Raw genomic sequence first — 21691 nt, 5'->3', positions numbered from 1 at the left:
GAGCTGTTGCCTACACTAATAAAATCCACCCCCAGAAACTCCACCCTCAAGGTGGTGGCAAGATTCTCCTTTCCCTGGTTTGGGTAAGGCAGTAGTATATCCGAGCCACAGGAATTCATTAAAATGACTTATTTGATATGCCATTGAGAAACACAATTACAAATGGGAGTTCAGTGCAACATAGGTAGAATATTAATTATACAAACTTTCTTGAACTTCAAAGGTAACTTAAGTGATTAAGGTGATGACCTGCAGGATATCCAAAGTGATTCAGACAGTAGGTGGCTCAAGACAGCTTAAAAATTAATTTTTGAATAGACAGACTAATTCAACAGTCCATCTCATACCACATACAATAGAAGTATCGTGACTTGAAATTGTGACTAGCTTGACAACTACTTTCTGAAGTCCCTGATTGGAGTCTCTTAGAGGTTAAAAATGAGTGTACCCTAACTTGGCAACTGCAATGTCAATACATTGGTTTGTCAAGATTTGCCTCCACACAGCTTAGGCAAGCCTAAAACTCCAATAAATTGTCTTTTTCTGTTTTAATATTGCATTGCACGCACAGTCTGCAACATTAAAAATGGAATTTGCTCCTTTAAATGCCAATTAACCTTTTACATTTTATTTTTTTTAAGAGATGGAGGGAGGGGAAGGTTTTTTTTATCTTTATTTCTTTTACTTGCATACTTTTATCCACTAATTACTTGATGTGAATCTATTTGCTACTTGGAATGACTGGATACCTATCTGCTGACAGGCTCTCCAAGAGGGCCAAGCAGCTGCTAACTTGAAAGCACTGGGCATGTGGATGCCCAGTACAAGCAAAAAAAGAATGAGCTTCTTGCTTAACTCAAACACGAGATCTTAGAACCACAGCAGCAGAGTCTAACAAACAACTATTGTTAAAGGTTTCTTTCTTTCTTCTATTTTTATTATAAAAAAAAATAAAAATGTTTTCCCTCTCCAGTATATTTTGGTTGACTTTTCAAAGTTCAACTTGAAACTAAGTGCTATACACAACATACTTGCCTGGTATGAGTTAACAGTTCTGTAGATAGCTAGTTACTAGCAATTTCACTCACCCTATTAATGACTTACAACATGACATACAACATGAGTATGTAAAGATCACATAAGCTGCAACTGCTAGCAGAAGGAACTCATTTCCCACGAAGTGGGAATTTAAGAACTCCTCACCTATTCCTTGTGCCTTAATTAATAATAATGATTTTACAGATCATAGTCCTATTATGTTCCTAAACTGAACACTGGATGCTACCTGAAAAATCTTTCATAACATACCTCATAAAAGTACTTCTAACTTCAGAAAGAAAAAAAAAAATCAGTAGCCACACAGTGAAATACACATGTCTTTCAGTGCTTTTTCTTAAATAGCACACAATAATAAAAACAGTTAAAGTAAAATGGCCAAGTTCTTCTTTGCCTCAGTCTTTAGCGGCAATACCGGATGTTCTCTGGATACTCAGTACCCTGAGCTGGTGGAAGGGGATGGGGAGCAGGATGTGGCCCTCATTATCCATGAAGAACTGGTTGGTGACCTGCTACGGCACTTAGATGTGCACAAGTCGATGGGGCCGGATGGGATCCACCCAAGGGTACTGAGGGAACTGGCAGAGGAGCTGGCCAAGCCACTGTCCATCATTTATCAACAGTCCTGGCTATCGGGGGAGGTCCCAATCGACTGGCGGCTAGCAAACGTGACGCCCATCTACAAGAAGGGCCGGAGGGCAGACCCGGGAAACTACAGGCCTGTCAGTTTGACCTCAGTGCCAGGGAAGCTCATGGAGCAGATCCTCCTGAGAGTCATCATGCAGCACTTGCAGGGGAAGCAGGGAATCAGGCCCAGTCAGCATGGCTTTATGAAAGGCAGGTCATGCCTGACGAACCTGATCTCCTTCTATGACAGAGTGACGCGCTGGGTGGATGAGGGAAAGGCTGTGGATGTGGTCTACCTTGACTTCAGCAAGGCTTTTGACACCGTCTCACACAGCATTCTCCTCAAGAAACTGGCTGCTCTTGGCTTGGACTGGCGCACGCTTCGTTGGGTTAGAAACTGGCTGGATAGCCGGGCCCAAAGAGTCGTGGTGAATGGAGCCAAGTCCAGTTGGAGGCCAGTCACTAGTGGCGTCCCCCAGGGCTCGGTGCTGGGGCCGGTCCTCTTTAATATCTTCATCGATGATCTGGACGAGGGCATCGAGTGCACCCTCAGTAAGTTCGCAGATGACACCAAGTTAGGTGCGTGTGTCGATCTGCTTGAGGGTAGGAAAGCTCTGCAGGAGGATCTGGATAGGCTGCACCGATGGGCTGAGGTCAACTGCATGAAGTTTAACAAGGCCAAGTGCCGGGTCCTGCACCTGGGGCGCAATAACCCCAAGCAGAGCTACAGGCTGGGAGAGGAATGGTTGGAAAGCTGCCAGGCAGAGAAGGACCTGGGAGTGATGGTGGATAGTCGGCTGAATATGAGCCAGCAGTGTGCTCAGGTGGCCAAGAAGGCCAACGGCATCCTGGCTTGTATCAGGAACAGCGTGACCAGCAGGGCTAGGGAGGTGATCGTCCCCCTGTACTCAGCTCTGGTGAGGCCGCACCTCGAGTACTGTGTTCAGTTTTGGGCCCCTCGCTACAAGAAGGACATGGAGGTGCTTGAGCGGGTGCAGAGAAGGGCGACAAAGCTGGTGAGGGGCCTGGAGAACAAGTCCTACGAGGAGCGGCTGAGGGAGCTGGGCTTGTTCAGCCTGGAGAAGAGGAGGCTCAGGGGTGACCTTATCGCTCTCTATAGGTACCTCAAGGGAGGCTGTAGCGACGTGGGGGTTGGCCTGTTCTCCCACGTGCCTGGTGACAGGACGAGGGGGAATGGGCTTAAGTTGAGCCAGGGGAGTTTTAGGTTAGATGTTAGGAAGAACTTCTTCACTGAAAGGGTTGTGAGGCATTGGAACAGGCTGCCCAGGGAAGTGGTGGAGTCACCATCCCTGGAAGTCTTCAAAAGACGCTTAGATGTAGAGCTTAGGGATATGGTTTAGTGGAGGGCTGTTAGCGTTAGGTTGGAGGTTGGACTCGATGACCTTGAGGTCTCTTCCAACCTAGAAAATTCTGTGATTCTGTGAAGTGTAATGGTCGAGGTAAGGTAAGGAGTAATGAAAAAACAGAATGTATTGTCTTGTTTTCCTTTAGTTCTGAAGAGCACTGTCTTACACTGCTGGTATCAAATCTGATTATAGTAAGTCTCAATACAAAATAGACAAGAACTTGCTAAAGACAGAATAATGACAGTGTTCTACTGAGTGTTATTAATTATTTTCGTCTGTATCAGGCACAATCCAGATAACAAACAGAAGAAAGGAGGATAAAAACAGGGGGATTCCTGCAGAAGAAATTAGGTAACACAAGCTGGCTAATAATGGAAAAGGAGAACCTTCTCCTTGCATAATTTATGTCTGCACAGTGTATATTAACAGAAAAGACTCTGGTTCATTAAAAACATAGTCTTTGCAGTTAACTGCTACAGCCTAGGTTACCTAAAAGTATAGTAATGTTTTAAAAACATGCTTTTTTTTTTTTTTTTTTTTTCCAAAAAGCTCTCACTTATTTAAACTTAATGCAAAATATTAATAGAATAGCTGGCTGAGACTGTGTACATGATAAATATTTAAGAGCTGAGACTTGGCACTGCTATTCACTATTTAATATTGAGGAAAGAGTGACTGTTTGCAAGATGACATCCTCTCCTTTGCAAGAGTGAGTTGCATCAAGCCTTCATTACCATGCTTTTTTAGTGTTGATGATTAATGGTTTTAGTGTTAAGATGCCACCTTATGCACAAATTTCAATCATACAAAAGATTAGAGTTTGGCTGAATCATATGACACTGGAACTAATGTTCATGTGCTATTAACCAGTAATATTATGGCTTTTGTAATGCTGCACATCACATGCTGCCACGTGCATTTTGAAACAGAGTAGGAGACAACACTGATAATTGTTTTAGAGGTTTATTTTTAAATGAGAAACTCAAGTTGTTGACAGATTTTAAATCTGAAAAAGGCTTTTTAGAGTATGAATCCTCCATGTCTACAGTTCAGAAAATAAAAAACAAAAAATTAAAAAAAAAATCAAGTTGTATTTGATTTGAGGAACAAGCCAGCCTGCTTACTGAAGAAAATCAGAGGAACAACTTATAACATGGGCACAAAGTGTCTGATTCTAAACTGGGCACGGTAAGTCAGAAAGTGGCTAAGTAGATAAGTTTTCACAATTTCACAATTCACAACAGTGTACAAAGAATACATGAAATGCATTTTACAGCCATAACCACATATATTTTTGTCAAAAAGGGACATCACTTCTACAAAAGAAGTAAACATTTTAAAATAAACATTAAGAAATCATAAATATTTAAATCAATTATGATAATTGAAAGAAAAATAAATTCAAATCCAACACTGGATTAAATATTAAATGAAATAAAATAAATCTGAAGAATTCTATCATAATTCTTTGTATATTGAGCGTGTTTAGCTAATGAACAGGGACCTGCAACTCTGTTTTCACATCAAAGTACACAGAGCAATCAACTCAGTTTTTAACTTATTATAGTTAAAAAAAAATAAATAAATCCCCTATGTTCCAATTTTTTTTAAAAGTTGAAACTTTTTTTTTTTTTAAACAAATAATGACATTCTGAAAGAAGAAGCCTTATTCAGGAGGTAATATTAGCATGCATTTCTAACACCATTCTTGAAATGGAAATGCTTTAAAATCTTCAGAATGTAGTCCCTGTAAAGTACCTATGTATTTGGTGGTTTTATACAAAAGTCATCAAATCAGAGTATCACCGGAGACTGAAGTAAAACTTCCCAGAGGCATGCACAATCATAGCTCTTCTTAAAGGAGGTGAAGGCAGAAGGAGGTACAGAGAGCAGGATTCATCTACACAAAGCTGTCTTTGATGATTTAAAAAAAAATAAAAATAAAAAAAAAATACATTGAGCTTGTTGGGGCACGTTAAAGATATGGACAAATTCTAGGTCACTGCTCTAGGGAGATCAAAAATTGAGACTTACCCTATAAAAGCACACAGTATCATTCAAGTTCTGTTAGACTTGAATTTGATTCCTGTCAATTTACCTTTTACTCTTATAAGCTTCTTTGATGTACACGACAATCCGTCAAGGGATAGTTGCCTTAGAAGCTAGAAATCCCTTCTTTGAAGCTCCAAGTGAAATAAATCAGCTGTCAAGGTTCATGAACCTTTTTTTTTTCCTAAATAGTTTTAAATGGCTGTTTAACATCCAAACAATAAAATGTCTTTTCTTTGCTACATTTAGGTTACAAGTAAAATGAAAGTCCTCCTTGTCCTCTCACCTCATTTTAAATGCAAACCCTTATGTCTTCAAAAATGTTTCTGACCAAATCTGAGACATAAACTTTGAGATACTGTAGATTTAGTCTAATTGCATAAAATATGTGCAATTAACTTTAACAGACAAGAAATAATATGCAGAATGTTAAAGAGTGCAATAAACATATGATTAGTTTTTAGTATTTTGTATATTTAACTATTCAGAAAAAAAAGGAAATCACAGAACAAAGTATTGCATTTAGTAAATTGGAATACGCAGTGCTTCATGGTCATGGACAAAAATGCTTTTCTAGTTTTTTGAACATTTTAAGAAAATCTGCAAAGGAATAAAATTCACACATGAAACTACTAAATTTGGATACTAATTTTCACTCTTTCCATACCTCCCACATAATTTCCAAATGTATAACCATACCATGGTATTATGTATTCCTATTTAAGAAACCGATTTGTATGAAATCAGAAAGTAACTATTTAGTGTAGTAGTTCATTATAAAACAATTTAAAGAATTTTCATATGTAGGCTTATCAATAAGCTGATCAAATACTATTCTTTTGTTTTGTTACTTCTTTTTGTTAATTAGGAAAGAATTCTCAAAGATGCTTTTAAATTTACATCACGTATCAGTTGGCTCTTAATTCCATATTGCTTTTTAAATACAAAGACATAAGTTTCACTTCAATTAAAATGAACTGCACTTAATGTTAACGAACCAATACTTATTATTACATTAACGCCTCTATATCAATTGTTTTTATTTGACCAGAACACACAAGCGATCTTTTCCAAATACTGCCAAGACCTTCAGTAAACTGTTTTTGCAACAGATGTAATACTGGGTGCAACTGGTTTGATGAAGGAGCTGTAGTTTGAACAGAAAAAATAATTTATGCTCAGAGTTGGTGTCCTCAACGAAAAAGGTGAGAAACTGGCTATAATTACTGAGCACAAGTGCCTCTTTTTATTATGTTGAAGTCAATGAAAAAAAATAAATCTCTTATCAAACCTTTTGGGTTGAATTTCTCCAATTTTGATACACCTAAAGAATGCATGCAGATTTACGTCTGAATAGAAGCTGCTCAGTGTTTTCACTTTTTATATGTCAGTGTTTACAAAATTTTTAATAAGTCCTCCCTCTTGAAAGGTTAGTGGAAGACAGTGAACAAATACCAGCTATCTTTGAGAACAGCTTTCTAACCATCACAAAGGTGTAGGATGAAGGTGAGGCAAACCTTGCCTGTGAAAGAAAGTAGCCTTTTGTCCAACCGCTAACTAACTCACACAGGAAAAGGGAAACAGTGAAGGGTGAAGAGATTTGAAAACAGACCATCTTAAGAGATACACTTGGAAAAGCCCAAATCTTGAGTTTCCCCTCTGTACTATGTGCGTCCTTTTAATTATTTATTTATTTTTAAATAATAACAAGTCCTACATTCCTTATTGTACTGCCAGATTACTTATTTTTAGAAGCAACTCTTTAACAACCACACCTCCCTTCCTCCCAGATGTTTTAGGAGAAATGTGGGAGCCACGTGGTATCTAAGACTCATGACACTGAACCTAGTCGTTCTGAAGATGGATTAGTAACCAGGTTTCTCGCCGACAGGAGCTAGAGCACCTCAGCTGCTGTGCTGCTGCCCAAAAGCATCACTGCAATTGCAGCAATGCTGTGGAATAAAGAGGGGTACAATTTCTGAATGCCAGATGTGTTTTCAGGACTAGGTCTGCTGAAGGAGGAATATTTTGAAGATATTAAAGAGATGTATGTTCAAGACAAGCTGAGCTGTTCAGGCCTGAGAGTGCACAGCGACATAACATTATGCAGCTAGTAAATTTTATTGGCAAAAACTCAGACAACTATATACTTAGGAATGCTCATGTTGTAAAGAACATATTCCTGTCTTAAGACTCTTAAATACTTCCTGTGTCTTACTAGGTACTTAAGTGCTTTTTGCAGACCCAGGTTATTTCATGGTAAACTTGCACACCTTTTAGTATCCCAAAGAGCACTGTCTAAAGTTAAAACAGCAGCAGGAGTTAGAAGATTCAGGGTTGACTCAGTTGACAAAGTACTGTTGAGTTCTTAGAACTACAGTGAACCAAACTGCTTCATGAAGACAGGTTTTTTGACAACTATTTTTAAAATTTGCATTGTTTCCACTTAAGTTTTTTGATTTTTGTTATATGCACCATCATACAATTAACAGCCCCATTGTAACAGCGATACCACAGTAAACATTTAGCAAACTAAAAAATATTGCAGGACATACTTACCAATATTAATTTCATCATCAGTTTCAGCATCTCCAATACACTCAAATTGGAAATCTTGCAAAGACTGTGAAAATTTTTGCACTGCCATGGATAAATCTAAAATTCAAGAGAAAGAAAGAAAAAAAAGAAAGTCAGAATTACTCCACCACAAGTGGAGTAATATTTAATTTTTTTTTTCCCCAAAGTTTCCTTTCTAATATCTTTTTTGCATAGTAATTTATTTTAATTCCTATCACCATTTAAAATCCAACTACTTGAGACATCCCAGAAACCCACCGAAACATACCGGATGCCATATTTTGAACACTAATACATAAATTATGTTGAGAACTGAAGAACTAAGAACTGTTATATTTATTGAAAAATATTGTAAGATATCAACAACTAGTGGTAAATCACTTATGTAGGCAGACTACTGTTGTTTAAAATACTGCAAGATTAGTTCACAGATTAAAATAAAAGTCATGATAATTTCTTTAATACATGACATTGCCAAAAAATAAACTCTAGCTATTCACTATATGTGTGTATTCACTATACACTATCATCGTAAAGTACTACATAAAAGCTTTGTAAAAAGAAATCAAGGGGAAAAAAAAAATAAAAATGTTTGCTAATCAACTAGGTTGCCCATGCACTATGAGCACTGTTTTCACTGAATCACACACAGTGGGTCTTAGTTCCCACGGAAATGTCAAAGTAATCCAAACTTCATAGCATAAAATTTCATTAGGATTCTATACACTCCGGCAAACAACATTCATAATAAAAATAAAATATCAATGTAACCCTATAAATCCATTCTTTCCTTCGCTGGGTATGCGAACAACAAATGTGTAGATGAATGTGGTAATGAACAAACTTAGTCAAGACTTACAAATGCTATCAGTCTAGATGATCCCTGAATGACAGCTACAATTCTCCATGTCCTTGAGGACATATCTATGGTGTCTGTTCAGAAGCTAGGAAAACTGGCAATTAAGAGTCTGATATCCATTAAATCTAATCAAAAGACATTGTGAGGATAAGATATGAACCAAAGCCAAGTCATAAACTTTGATCCAAAAGCATCATGTACCCATTCTTGGATATCTTCTCAAAACCACCTGGACGTGGTCCCAGGCAAGCAGCTCCTGGTGGCCCCACCTGAGCAGGGGTTTGAACCAGATGGCCTCCAGAGGTCCCTTCCAATTCAAACCATTCCGGTATTCTGTAACTGCCTTAAGGCACCACTCTTGTAAAGCCACATAATACTCAGTTAGCTGCACCAGTATCCTAAAAGCTGGATGTGAAACTGGAAGGCTAACTTTTTTCCTGGCAGGAATAAAATCTAATGTATAAATGCTTAAATATAAATATTCATCTATTTTCTTACATCAAGACAGACAGACAGACACTATTATTTAAATATGAACAATCTCCAGCAATTAAAAAACATGCCATTATCCTACACACAGTAAGAGTTGAAAACCTTTCAAAATCCTTTCAAATCAGAGTCCACACAATAAGATAACTGCAAATAGGTTTTTTTGTAATTGAAGGTGACCATTATCAGAAGTCACAGTCCTTACCAAGGTTTTGCCCTGCCCATGTTTGCTCAGTGTCTGCTGCTTTCAGACTGGCCTCTAACTGGCAGGCACCAGTGAGCCAAAACCCACTCCTGGGCTCAAATCTGCTATTCACCATGCTTACGTGCAGGTATAGAGTACATCAGTCTGACACCAGACCCAACAGTCTTTAGAAAATACAGGTACAAACAGGTATTTCTGGTATTTCAGGTATTCCTTTCTATAATTATTTAAATCTTTATATTATATATATATATATCAGATAAGTAGCTAGGATATAAAGAAATGGGTAAACAAAACCTGTATTTTTTTTGACAAAAAGCATTAAAAAAAAAAAAAAAAGAATGCTCCTCATTCCAAGGAAAGATGTACCCTCTACTTCAACCTACATCCACTACATCTTTGACTACTTGAAAAAAATTAACATAAAATTACCACAGCAGCTCTTAAATATCTGTTACCCGTTTGTTTGTTTTTTCCAGAAATTTAGCAAATATATTTCCTTTAAAATAAAACTGTGAACTGTATCAGTGAGATTTAGCAATGACTTACAGTATTTGAAAGTAACTTAGAATCATAGAATCATAGAATCATAGAATATCCTGAGTTGGAAGGGACCCTTAAGGATCATCAAGTCCAACTCTCGACACCGCACGGGTCTACCCAAAAGTTCAGACCATGTGCCTAAGTTCACAGTCCAATCTCTTCTTAAATTCAGACAGGCTCGGTGCAGTGACCACTTCCCTGGGGAGCCTGTTCCAGTGTGCAACCACCCTCTCTGTGAAGAACCCCCTCCTGACGTCCAGCCTAAATTTCCCCTGCCTCAGCTTAACCCCGTTCCCGCGGGTCCTGTCACTAGTGTTAATGGAGAAAAGGTCTCCTGCCTCTTGACAACCCCTTACGAGGAAGTTGTAGACTGCGATGAGGTCTCCCCTCAGCCTCCTCTTCTCCAGGCTGAACAGGCCCAGTGACCTCAGCCGTTCCTCGTACGTCTTCCACTCAAGGCCTTTCACCATCTTCGTAGCCCTCCTCTGGACACTTTCCAACAGTTTCATGTCCTTTTTATACTGTGGTGCCCAGAACTGCACACAGTACTCGAGGTGAGGCCGCACCAGCGCAGAGTAGAGCGGGACAATCACCTCCCTTGACCTACTAGCGATGCCGTGCTTGATGCACCCCAGGATACGATTGGCCCTCCTGGCTGCCAGGGCACACTGCTGGCTCATATTCAACTTGCTGTCTATCACGACCCCCAGATCCCTCTCTTCTAGGCTGCTCTCCAGCGTCTCATCGCCCAGTCTGTACATGCAGCCAGGGTTTCCCCGTCCCAGGTGCAGGACCCGGCACTTGCTCTTATTGAACTTCATGCGGTTGGTGATCGCCCAGCTCTCCAACCTGTCCAGATCCCTCTGCAAGGCCTTTACGCCCTCATTTGAGTCCACAACTCCTCCAAGTTTGGTGTCATCAGCAAACTTGCTCAAAATACCCTCTATTCCTACATCCAGATCGTTTATAAAAATATTGAAAAGTACCGGTCCTAAAATGGAGCCTTGAAGGACCCCACTGGTGACCGCCCGCCAGCCTGACACAGCTCCATTTACCATAACCCTTTGGGCCCTGCCCGTTAGCCAATTGCTCACCCATCGTATGATGTTTTTATTTAGCTGTATGGTGGACATTTTGTCCAGTAGGATCCTATGGGAAACCGTGTCAAAAGCCTTGCTGAAGTCCAAAAAAATCACATCAGCTGGTTTCCCTTGGTCCACCAAGGGAACTTCTTGAGAACCGTATCAGTAAGAATTATTTAGCAATGATTTACAGTATTTGAAAGTAACTTCTTGTGAACCATATCAGTAAGAATTATTTAGCAATGATTTACAGTATTTGAAAGTTACTTCTCAGACCTTTTCTTTTTAAATATATATTCCATCTGCTTTTTGAAATTATTTCTTTTTATATACTGAACAAAAAAGAGTTTTGGTATTTTCTTTAGATGAAAATATGCTGCCTTGATAAAGCTTCCTTCAATTTGCATTACATAATTTTCTCTGTAAATCCTATTTTTATTCAACACTGTCCTTCACAGCATATTGACACGGGTAATAGAATGTTATCAAGCAGATTCACCTGTAATTTCCTGACACTGAAAAATCTTATCATTATCAAAATATACTATGTTTTCCATCAAAAGCCACACTGAATTTAATTATTTCATCCTTACAGAACATTTCCTACCACATTTCCTAAAAATGAAAAGTTTATTATTAAATGTACTAACAACTTTGAAGCTAAACACAGTGTTTCCTACTGTTAGCATAGATGAAAATAAATCTTTATAAAAAAAGAAGCACTCTGTTTTACGGAAATAGTGTCTGATATCTAAGTAACTAACTATTCTACAGCTCATAGAAAGACAGAAACTTTAATTTGTATGCAGCATATTGCTTTGAGTTTAAAGGGAAGAACCATAGTTTTATTGCTGGTTCTTCCACCAAGTCACTTCACCAAGTCCTAAGTACCTCTATGAAACTGCTGCACACCAACTGGTGCTGAAAGGAATAAAATGGCCCTAATGCAAATGAATGAAGAAGATGCTCTATGATAAGTACTAGCAAAATGTAAAAGCTATCTGTCACTAATAGGACTGCAGATTTATTTCCTCTGGACAATCTACTAACTATCCATAATGACTGTCATCTCTGTGAATATGGAAGGAAATGAGGGAGCATGGACTCTTCCCTATCACTCTTCCCCATGTGCAGGGTTCACTGGAACAAAAGTCAAGAGAAAGGAAAACAAATGATAAAAATACACAAGGTGGAGCCTCCATTTTATATACCGGATTAGTCACACACAGATGCTGATATCTCTTTCACTGTGTCAGTAAATCACTTTATTAATGCTTATAGGTTTTGAACCTGAAGAAAGCATATTTAATTTAACTTCAAAATGTTGGCTAATAAAAAAGTAATAAAAATTAAATAGCTCATTAGATAACTTGTTCAAAGTACCCAAAATGATACATTTGGAGATTTCTGGCTCTACATAAGACCTATTTAAGAGCTTGAAAATATTAGAAGACATTGTGTTAAGGATAAAGCTGTTCAGGCTCCGAGGAGACCTCACTGCAGCCTTTCAATACCTTAATGGGGCTTATAAAAAAAGGTCGAGAGCAACTTTTTACTCAGGCAGATAACGATAGGACAAGGGGTAATGGTTTTAAACTAAAACAGGGCAGACTTAGATTAGATGTACGGTGGAAATTCTTCACTCAGAGGACAGTGAGGCCCTGGCACAGGCTGCTCAGAGAAGCTGTGGATGCCCCATCCCTGGAGGTATTGAAGGCCAGGCTGGATGGGGCTTTGGGCAACCTGGTCTGGTGGGAGGTGTCCCTGCCCATGGCAGGGGGTTGGAACCAGCTATCTTTAAGGACCCTTCCAACCCAAGCAGTTCAATGATTCTATAATAAAACAAAAGAACCAGCTGTGAAATAAGCAGGCCTCCTTTTAGTGATCCAAAGATTCAAAACTGAATTAAATCAGATGCAATCCATAATACCTCAAGTAAATAAATAAAGTAAGAGAAATGGAGCAAAGACTTCTCACTGCCATACATCCCAGAGTCTTAACGCCACTGAGAAGTCTCAATACATTCTGCTCCTTCCGGATGTAGGAAGATCCATCACACCATACAAATTAGCTTTTTAAGATCTGCAGGCTATGTAGCATTACAGGACTTACTCATTTTCTAATGAGTACATCCTAATAGTCATCTCCCCCTTTCTGTGGAGTCCACCTCCACCAGGATATTTCACTTTGCCCAGGTCAGAAATTCGCTACAGTCTGCTGATCTTGCAAATTACTATAAAAGCCTTATCAGCATTACTCACTGACAGCACAAGCCAGGGAAGGATGCACATCCAGGGAAGCACATCCAGGGAAGGATGGTCACTCATAAGTCTCAATGATAACCTCAGTGTTGTTGCCCTTACTCTTCTGCAGGCTCTCGAATGGTGCCAGGGAAAGAAAAAAAATGCACTCTGACACCCCTCAGTTGCCAGAGGGGTGAACTGCTAATTGGCAACTTCATCTTCTGCTACCATTTGTTTTCCAACATTACTCACCTACCGTGCGTGTCCTGCGTTCCCCAATTCCAAAGGAAGAATCAGTTCAGGTTAGCAGTGGGACATATAGTCATGAGCAATCACCCACGCTCTGCTTATAGTTAGAGGAGGGAAATAACTGAAGTGGAGCTGCCTGTTTTAGTCAGGGCTGAATCAAGTCAAACAGCCAGCTAGGAGGGGTTGTGGAATTTTGTCAGAGGCAGTACTAAAAGAAACATACCGCAGTATGGCTGGAAACAATGAGAGGATAATGCAGTTTAACCACAAGAAAGCAATATCACAACAGTGTTAAATACTGGTACATATATTACCAAGTATCAGTATAATATTGCTAATAAAAGAATAGTAAAAGGCATCATTTATTCAGGAAAGTCACAGAGAAAGCAGGAAACACATTACTCTACTGGAAACCACTTCTTCCTGAAGTTGACACTTTTATATTTTCGATCAATCTTCTTAATACATATTTACCCAATTAAAAAAAAAAAAAAGGAAAAAAAATGCATTACACTAAAAGTCAGGTTTATTTAAGATTTGCTTTGCTTCAAACTGACAAAAAAATTGATTGAATTTGAACTGTGATAATATTAGTTTATTTTAGGCTTCAGATAAGACCTTGCATGCTGAGCATAGGAAGATGCACTCCCTTGCATTACGAGAATTGTTCCTCAACCTTCTCGACCTAGGTTTGTTAAAGAGATGACAAAATTAAATTCTTGTATAAAGCTTTAAGGAGGAGGGGACAAAATATCGCAACGAAGTGATGAAATGATGGATGCCATTACCTAAAGGACAAAACACTGAGTGTATTAGTTTTGGCACAGCCCTTGACAAGAAAGATTAAGTTCCACAGATAAGGAAACTTGAGAAGTTCTTGAGAAGTTTTCTGCAAGTTGGTAAGCACACAAATTTTGTTTTGTTTGGGGTGTGAGGGTTTCTTTTGCCAGTCTGCCGCTAGAGGAACAGAAGAAAGCCCAAGCCCTTTACACACAGGACTTCAAAAAGCTCCAAAAGCAGATGTTTGGTGCACTTGCTAAGGACCCATACCGCTACCCTGGTAACAGCCTTCAAGAAACTGCTCTCACACAACACAAAACTGAAGTCTTTCTACTTGTTTACTTACATGGATAATTTCATTTGGAAATGAAATTCCAGTAACCAACACTCTTCCCGATTGCTGTCAATCATCCTGGTAAAGCTTGATATCACTCACTAGGTTAATAAAGAAAAATAGCAGCTGAAACCTAGCGAGAAGATTAAACATGCCTAAATTAACTCCCGAGCACAGGCGGGAAAGCAGTAAAGCAGACTTCAAACAGCAGACACTCTGGCTAAATAATAACAGCAAGATATCTGGTGAGCTGACACAAAGCTGGTTATTACTGTACAGCTTCAAAGGCATCTGTAGCAAAGGGGCAATGGCTGAGCTGGCAGGATACTCCACACAGGTCTGCAGTAGGCTGAATTTTGGGGCAGCTGAAGATGGGAATGGAGACTGAGCACAGCTATCTTTGGTGTTTCACATCTTTGAGCCATTTGTTTCCTCTACCGTGTACAACTGAAGATGTTTTGTGGGGCCGAGTGATCTGTGATTTTCTGGTGCACTGACAGACAGGTTTAGCAGAACTCAAGCAAAACCGAGCACTGACCAACTGCAATACGCGAATAAAGCAGCAGAAAGGGAGTGATACTGCTGGAGTACTTGATAAAATGGCATGCTAAAACTCAGGGAACCATTTATCAAGGTCACTGACTTTTACTCCTTCTCAGTACCTCATACCTCAGGTACCTGAGCGGTTCACTTTTTTTTCTTTTAATTGATTCATTTTCATAAATTCATTTTCTTGAAAGCAATTCTCATCCTATAAACACTTTTTCTGGCTAAGTTACCTAGACACTTGAAGATGTAGATATATAATAGAGACATTGTTATTGTGAACGAGCAGCTACAGGCATGATTTTCAGCATTCCTACTACACCAAAAGACAGAGGCAAGGAAACATTTAAAAATGGATACAAGTAAACATAAAAAAAAGGGCGGGGGGGAGATCAATATTATAAATACAAGTCTTTAAAACATTATTTATCCAGGAAAATAGTTGTGAGATACATGTCTCCTTAAATACTTCATGATATGCTTCTTTGTTGTGGAGATGAACTGGGAATTGCCTTGGTTTTGTTATTTTCTACAAGAAGGACCTTCAAGGAGGTGAGCTGTATCAACAGCCAGAAATAAGCTGGAGGAACAAGAACACCCCACTGAGAAGCACTGAACTTCAACAGCTCCTGTGTGTGCTACAGTCAATTTGATTGTAACTAGAACATGTCACAGTGGGACATCTTTTTCCACATCAGAGACTGTAAACACAGCAGCTGGCAGCATGATTATATTTAGGCAGTATGAATGATTAAGCAGTTAAGAGAAGTGATCATACAAGATCGTGTCTATCACCATTATATTTCAAATTCCCTCCTACTTCGAGGACTTTCTCATTAGAAATCTCAGCTTCACAGTTGTTGGTCTTAATTTAGAAAACAGCATTAAAATGCATTTTTTTCCCCGCAGTTTTCTCCTCTTTCCGCTCTTCATCACTTGTTATTACTTTAACATGAAGAATAGTGAAAATCAACCACCACGGTAACTGTCACATACAGAAAATCTTCCCATTTCATACATACAATAGCAGGTCTGTCCAAACAAGGGGACCTGTAATGGGCTTACAAATTTGCCCAAAGCAGCATGGGGATGTTTTCTTCACATCTCAGAACTGCAATTAATTTACACAAGCTGTTTATGTTAACAGAATTCTGCCTTTTGCTGCCAGAAGAGGTAATCACAGCTCAACAAACAACAAACCACCACAACACCAGGGCATGCCCATATCACGTACAGTTAGAAAGCAATTCAAAATGCATGCTAGCATTCCTTTTAAACACAAACATAAATCTGCAAAACCAGACGAAATAGCTTCTGCCACCTTCAGTTTTAAGTGACTTCTATCACTAGAGTCTTTCCAAGCGCACAAGGTTCACAGCCTGTACCACTGCATGGAAGACTGCCTGTGGCACTTCTAGTCTTAGAAGTGCATTAGATTAATTTATTTACACTTTCATGTGCACACACACTTTGTATTCTTCATAACTCGACTGAATTAATTTGAAGAACAAATTAACTTTTCTATCATAAAAAAAGCACACAACAACACTCCTCTTACAAGCGATCCCATTTTTTCCCAAATTTCTGCAGAACAAAACCACAAAACAGAGGGCAAGCTAGCACAGCAGAGAGGCTGTCTGCAGGGGCAGCTGGAGCTAGTGCTGGCCACCTGCCATAATGCCTTCTAATGAAGAAGCCACAAGAAATGACCACAATGGGATACTGAGTCCAGTGTCTAGAGCCAAAGATTTTGCAGCACAAGGGCCATTGCTCTGTACTGACACAGAGTTTCGTTGTTGCTGTCAATGAACTCTTTATCCCCCGTATTTGCCAGCTCCTTTGGTCTATGTTCTTTGCCAGCTTGCTATTCACGGAACAATGCTACGCAACTAAAACAAATAACCCCACATTGCTTTTCCACCTTAAGCTCAATGTTTTCCTCTTTAATTCCAGAGAAACTAATTTATTTCTCATAATCTCAAGGAAAAGGACATCAACAGAATGTGTCAACACGTAGTCTACGCACTGTTGCATTCCTCTGGGGTTAAATAAAGCACTATAGCAGTTCAAAATTTTTCAGTGTCGTTTTCTTACTCGTGAATATTTTCATGAGAAAAGCCCATAATTTACTTTCTCATTCTAATGAGCACAGAGAAATCCCCTTGACTGAACACAACAAAATCCCCACTTTCTTAACACTATGATGCAAGAGCTATTGAAAAATCTGTATCTCCTACAAACTTGACAGCTATTTACTCCAACTTCTTTAAAACCCAGCTTTCTTATGTTAGAAACTTTTAAAGTACTTTCAATATTCTTAGCATTTCTTTATGGTTAAGCACTAAATCCAACATATTCTTGAGGAAGAGAATAGAACAGAACAGAATATTGATTCTAGAACAGAATATTGATGTTTATATGAGAGTTTGGGGGGGGGGGGGGGGTTGGCCACATTTGCAATGTATTTGAGACATGATCTCCTAATAAAATCATACTAAAACTCCCCAGAAGCATAACTGCCTATAACAAAAATATTATAGACAAAATTGGTAGTATTCCACCCCTATTTTCACTATGCCTCTCTTGACCCCAACTCACTTTGGTCTATAGATGTAGAAGCCTAACCTTATTCACCTAAGTAGAAGAAAAGAAATAAAAGAATTTTTGTTTACTATGTGAAAGCTTTAAAGTCTATACGATGACTAACTAGTTTTGACTTTGTACAGTACTAAACATAAAAGAAGCAAAGGTAACAAAAAATGTTTGTTTATAGCGAACATGTACTGTAAGCAGCAATCTGGAAGACACCAGGAAGTATGTTCTGCAAATCTGCTTCTCTAAATTAAGGCATAAATGTAGCTTCACAGTTTTTTGCTGTCTTAAGCAACGTAATTCTATTTTGTTTCAATGTTCCTACCTCCTTGCATTTTAATTCTCATTATACCTCATTACTAAAAAATCCGGTCTTTCCCAGAACTTTAGTTCATATGACTGCATGTTCAACTATACTGCTGCATTTGATTAGTAAACAAACTGACCATGCAGGGAATTACTAGGCTCAAACTCTTCCAACCCTAAAACCATATTCAGAGCTAAATGCAACAATAAAACCTTTACAAGTAACTAATGATAAGGTTAAATGCAGAAAGGCAAATCATCCTTTGCCACCGATTGCAATTTGCTGCATATTTTCCACAAATATGGCTGAAAGTTCCAGAACGCATTTGGTTTCATTTTACTTCTGAAATTATGAAGATTGGCTGTAGGGTCCAACTCAGTACTATTTCTAGTGTATTATTATATTTTTCAAAGTTACACTCAAACAAAACATTTCTATACAATGCCAGTTTTGCAAACACACTCATTTTCATTCAGTGAACTTTTTGTCCAAGATCCACAGAATGGATTCCAATATTTACAGAACCCTCTGTGTTAGAGAAGAATAAATCTTTTTTTTTTTTTTTTTTTGTTGTACTGTGTATTCATACACATAGCTTTCCCTTAATATAAGCACATTTCCCTGCTGCTCTCCATTCTAAAATTACAGAAAATTGGCACTTACTCAATATTTTCCTTGGGTCCGCTGATAAAACTATTTTTCATAGCTCTATATCAGAAGATCTCAGCTCTTGAGCCTAACTTTTTAACCATTCAGTAAAGTATGACATGAAATATACCTGAAAAGAAGCTTATATCTTCCTATAGCACATAGTAAATAATTCCTCCTGATCCTCCTGTATTGTTTACAGATTTATCTAACATTCAAATTGCTTACTTCAGTTAAGCGTTATGTATATCTTCCTAAGCCTACTGCCTTTCCATACATTGCGCTACAGTTTCTAAAAAGGTACAGATTGATGGTCTCTTGAAGAGTAGCCTTGGCGGATCCCAGTACATAGCTGATCTCATGGGTCCTCTGTTCATATAGCCTTGATCATAAATTATTTTTTATGCCACAAAAGGATATTGAAAATAATACCAGGTAAGAGCCTTGTGCAACACCACATTAGTTAACTGAACGCAACGCAAGGCTGCTCTAAAATCTTGGATATAAGCACACATCATCTTTCAGCATTTGTAGTATTAATACAGATACCACAACATGGTATATAATTCAAAGGCACATAGACACACGGAACTGCTAGACCTACCCATAACACTGCATACATACCAGTTTTCATCCTTTTTTTCAAGCCCAATCAATTAATTGCCATTTTGATTCAACGGCTGTTTGAATGACAAATAATCTAAAGCAGCAGCCTTAGCATAAGATTATACTGAAAATGTAGAGAGTTGGAAAAAGCTAGAAGATGTTAACATTTTCCCTATAATTTTTGTTGTTAGTTTTTCGTATTCTTATCATTTTAGGTGAACTTCTGCATAGTTTTCTACCACTCCGTTATCCATCCTAGGTTCTTAAGCTTTATTCCCTGCAAATGTGCTTTGACCCTCAACATACTTTCTCTCGCTCCTTCTGGGGATTTTACACGCTCTTTTATGATCTTCCACATTCTTCCTCCACCCCGTGGATGTTTGTTGATTTCCCAGAACAGTGTCAGCCTTTCCCAGTGAGCGGGATCCACAGCCCAATCTTTCCCCCCATCCTCCTTGCTCAAAATGCAGTTTTTATCAGGCTTGCTGCCGTCATTTCTCACTCCTCCTGACACATCCCAGAGAATGTGAGCAGGCGGAGAAGTACCACAAAAAAAGGACAGAGAAACTAAGACCAGATGCTGCCAGAGGTTGAAAAAGCAGAAAGTGACTTCCTGTCTAGCAACCTAGGAGTTGCCAGAAAAAACATGGGAATTCCCAGATTTCTAGTGCAATGTAAGACATTGGTGCAGCTACTTTTAGTAGTGTTTTAAAATATGCTGTTTTCTCTGTTTGTTCTTGATCTAACAATGAATCCAGAGGATTTTTTTTTAAATGCCTATGCCTATTTAGAGACAGCAAAAAACAAAGTAATATATTGTATTACAATTTCATAATGTAAAGAAAGCTGTTTTAACACACGCAGAAGGAACCACAGTTCTCAGTACATGTGCAAGAATAGTTCTGCCATTTCTGCTCTGTATACGTGCAGAATGAGATGCACTGTCCTCACCAGTACCATTACCTAAATGTATATTCAAGTGGGAAAAAACAGAGTTGTTCAGTTTTGGTACAAACATGGAGCTGTAAACAAACTGCTTCCAGGAAAACCAAGAATAAATCACTGCAATGATTACCCCCAAACATACAGATCTCTAGCTGTATGATTTTTTCCAATATATCTTTAAGTGCACACATGTGCATGATTTTTACACAAGGTCCATTCCCCCAGTTCTGCGAAGACAGCTGCTGGAAGGAGGATCAGGCACATCAGGCTGGAGGAGGGGGAGGGCTGCAAGGAATGAAAGCAGTTATCAAGGCATTTGTGAGCAGTGAGCCCTTGGAACAACATTAGAGTTGAGGGTCATGGGAAACAGAAGCTTTGCTCACTCTTCTTCCTGGCAAAGCCTTCTGCACTTGGGCAACAAAGTAAAATGTTTTGTAAGAAGAGGAGGAGGAGGAGAGGGGGAAAAAGTTAAAATGTGTATATTTAACTCATTAAAAAATACTACCACTTTGCTTTAAAGGAAATGAAACACATTCTGTATGAAATTCTTTTGAGCTCTTAGAGCTCTGGAATACAACATCTGATTAGATTCCTTTGATCAGACAACTAATATCACAGTCACAAGAACTTCAGTACTAAACATAACACTGTTTATATTTATTTATTTATTTCACAAACACACACACAGATATCTGTAAGTAGCATTTGTTTACAGACTCAGATATGCACTTCCAGACAGGGAGGACAGAACTGAGACCCCAGATCAGGCAGGATTTTGTCCAGTGAAGTTAAACGGCACTAAACATCGTACCAAATTTGGCCTGAAGAAGTTTCTTGTACCCAGATAGTCTGCCACAGAGCTGGCTCACTACTTACCTACTTCCCACTGCTTAGGGAGAATGGATAGCAAACACTTTTGTGCAACAAACTATCTTAATATTCTATTTAAAACCTTAAAAATATGAAAGGTATTCAGAAAATGCAGAGATGAAAATAATGAAAGTACTTGAAAGACTTAAAAATACCTTTTAGATAATTTAAACTAAAGCATACACAGTACAGCAAACCGCAGAATCTGTTACCAAAATACCCACATTTTAGTATTGGGGAAAAATAGCCAAAAAATAAACATGCTCCTTTAAATAATGAAATGCACAACTGTGAATCTGTTTCACCGTGAGAGCTCCTGTTTGTAGAGCTTGAGAATCAAGTGTTCCCCAAAAGTTTACAGTTTACTCCAGTTTGGATGTGATGCTATTTCCTTAACAGCTCTGAAATAGTGTCTGTATTGTACATACCCTCCAGTTTTACTGCATTCTGACAGAGGGCAAAAAACAAACCCCATAAAAGGCAGTAATTATATTAAGTTTCTCTCAAAGTACACAATTATTTCTAAGAATAGGCTCTTCGTATTTTACAGGAAAAACAAAGCATCCCTCATATCTCTCACGTTCATTTTGCTGGAATCTTTTACTTAAATTCTCAGACAAAATAAGGAGCTTTAATGATATTTTCTGCTGAAGTCTGCCCAGTTTTTCTTAAGTCAAAACTTGTGTGAAGCACCAACTAAGCGTCTACATATTTCAT

At 38.6% G+C, this 21691-nt stretch overlaps 1 protein-coding gene across 1 annotated transcript in view; it reads right to left on the bottom strand.

The window, feature by feature from the left end:
* Nucleotides 1-21691, bottom strand: part of ARHGAP42 (Rho GTPase activating protein 42) — a 174052-nt gene that overhangs the window by 126426 nt on the left and 25935 nt on the right. Inside the window, exon 2 of the mRNA XM_082779392.1 lies at nucleotides 7659-7754. Within this exon, the coding sequence (XP_082635518.1) occupies nucleotides 7659-7754 (96 nt within the window). The remainder of the gene's footprint in view (nucleotides 1-7658; nucleotides 7755-21691) is intronic.

Source organism: Aythya marila (genome assembly GCF_965140915.1).
Source record: "Aythya marila genome assembly, chromosome: 1".
NCBI lineage: Eukaryota > Metazoa > Chordata > Aves > Anseriformes > Anatidae > Aythya > Aythya marila.
This window is presented reverse-complemented; position numbering and strand designations above follow the sequence as displayed.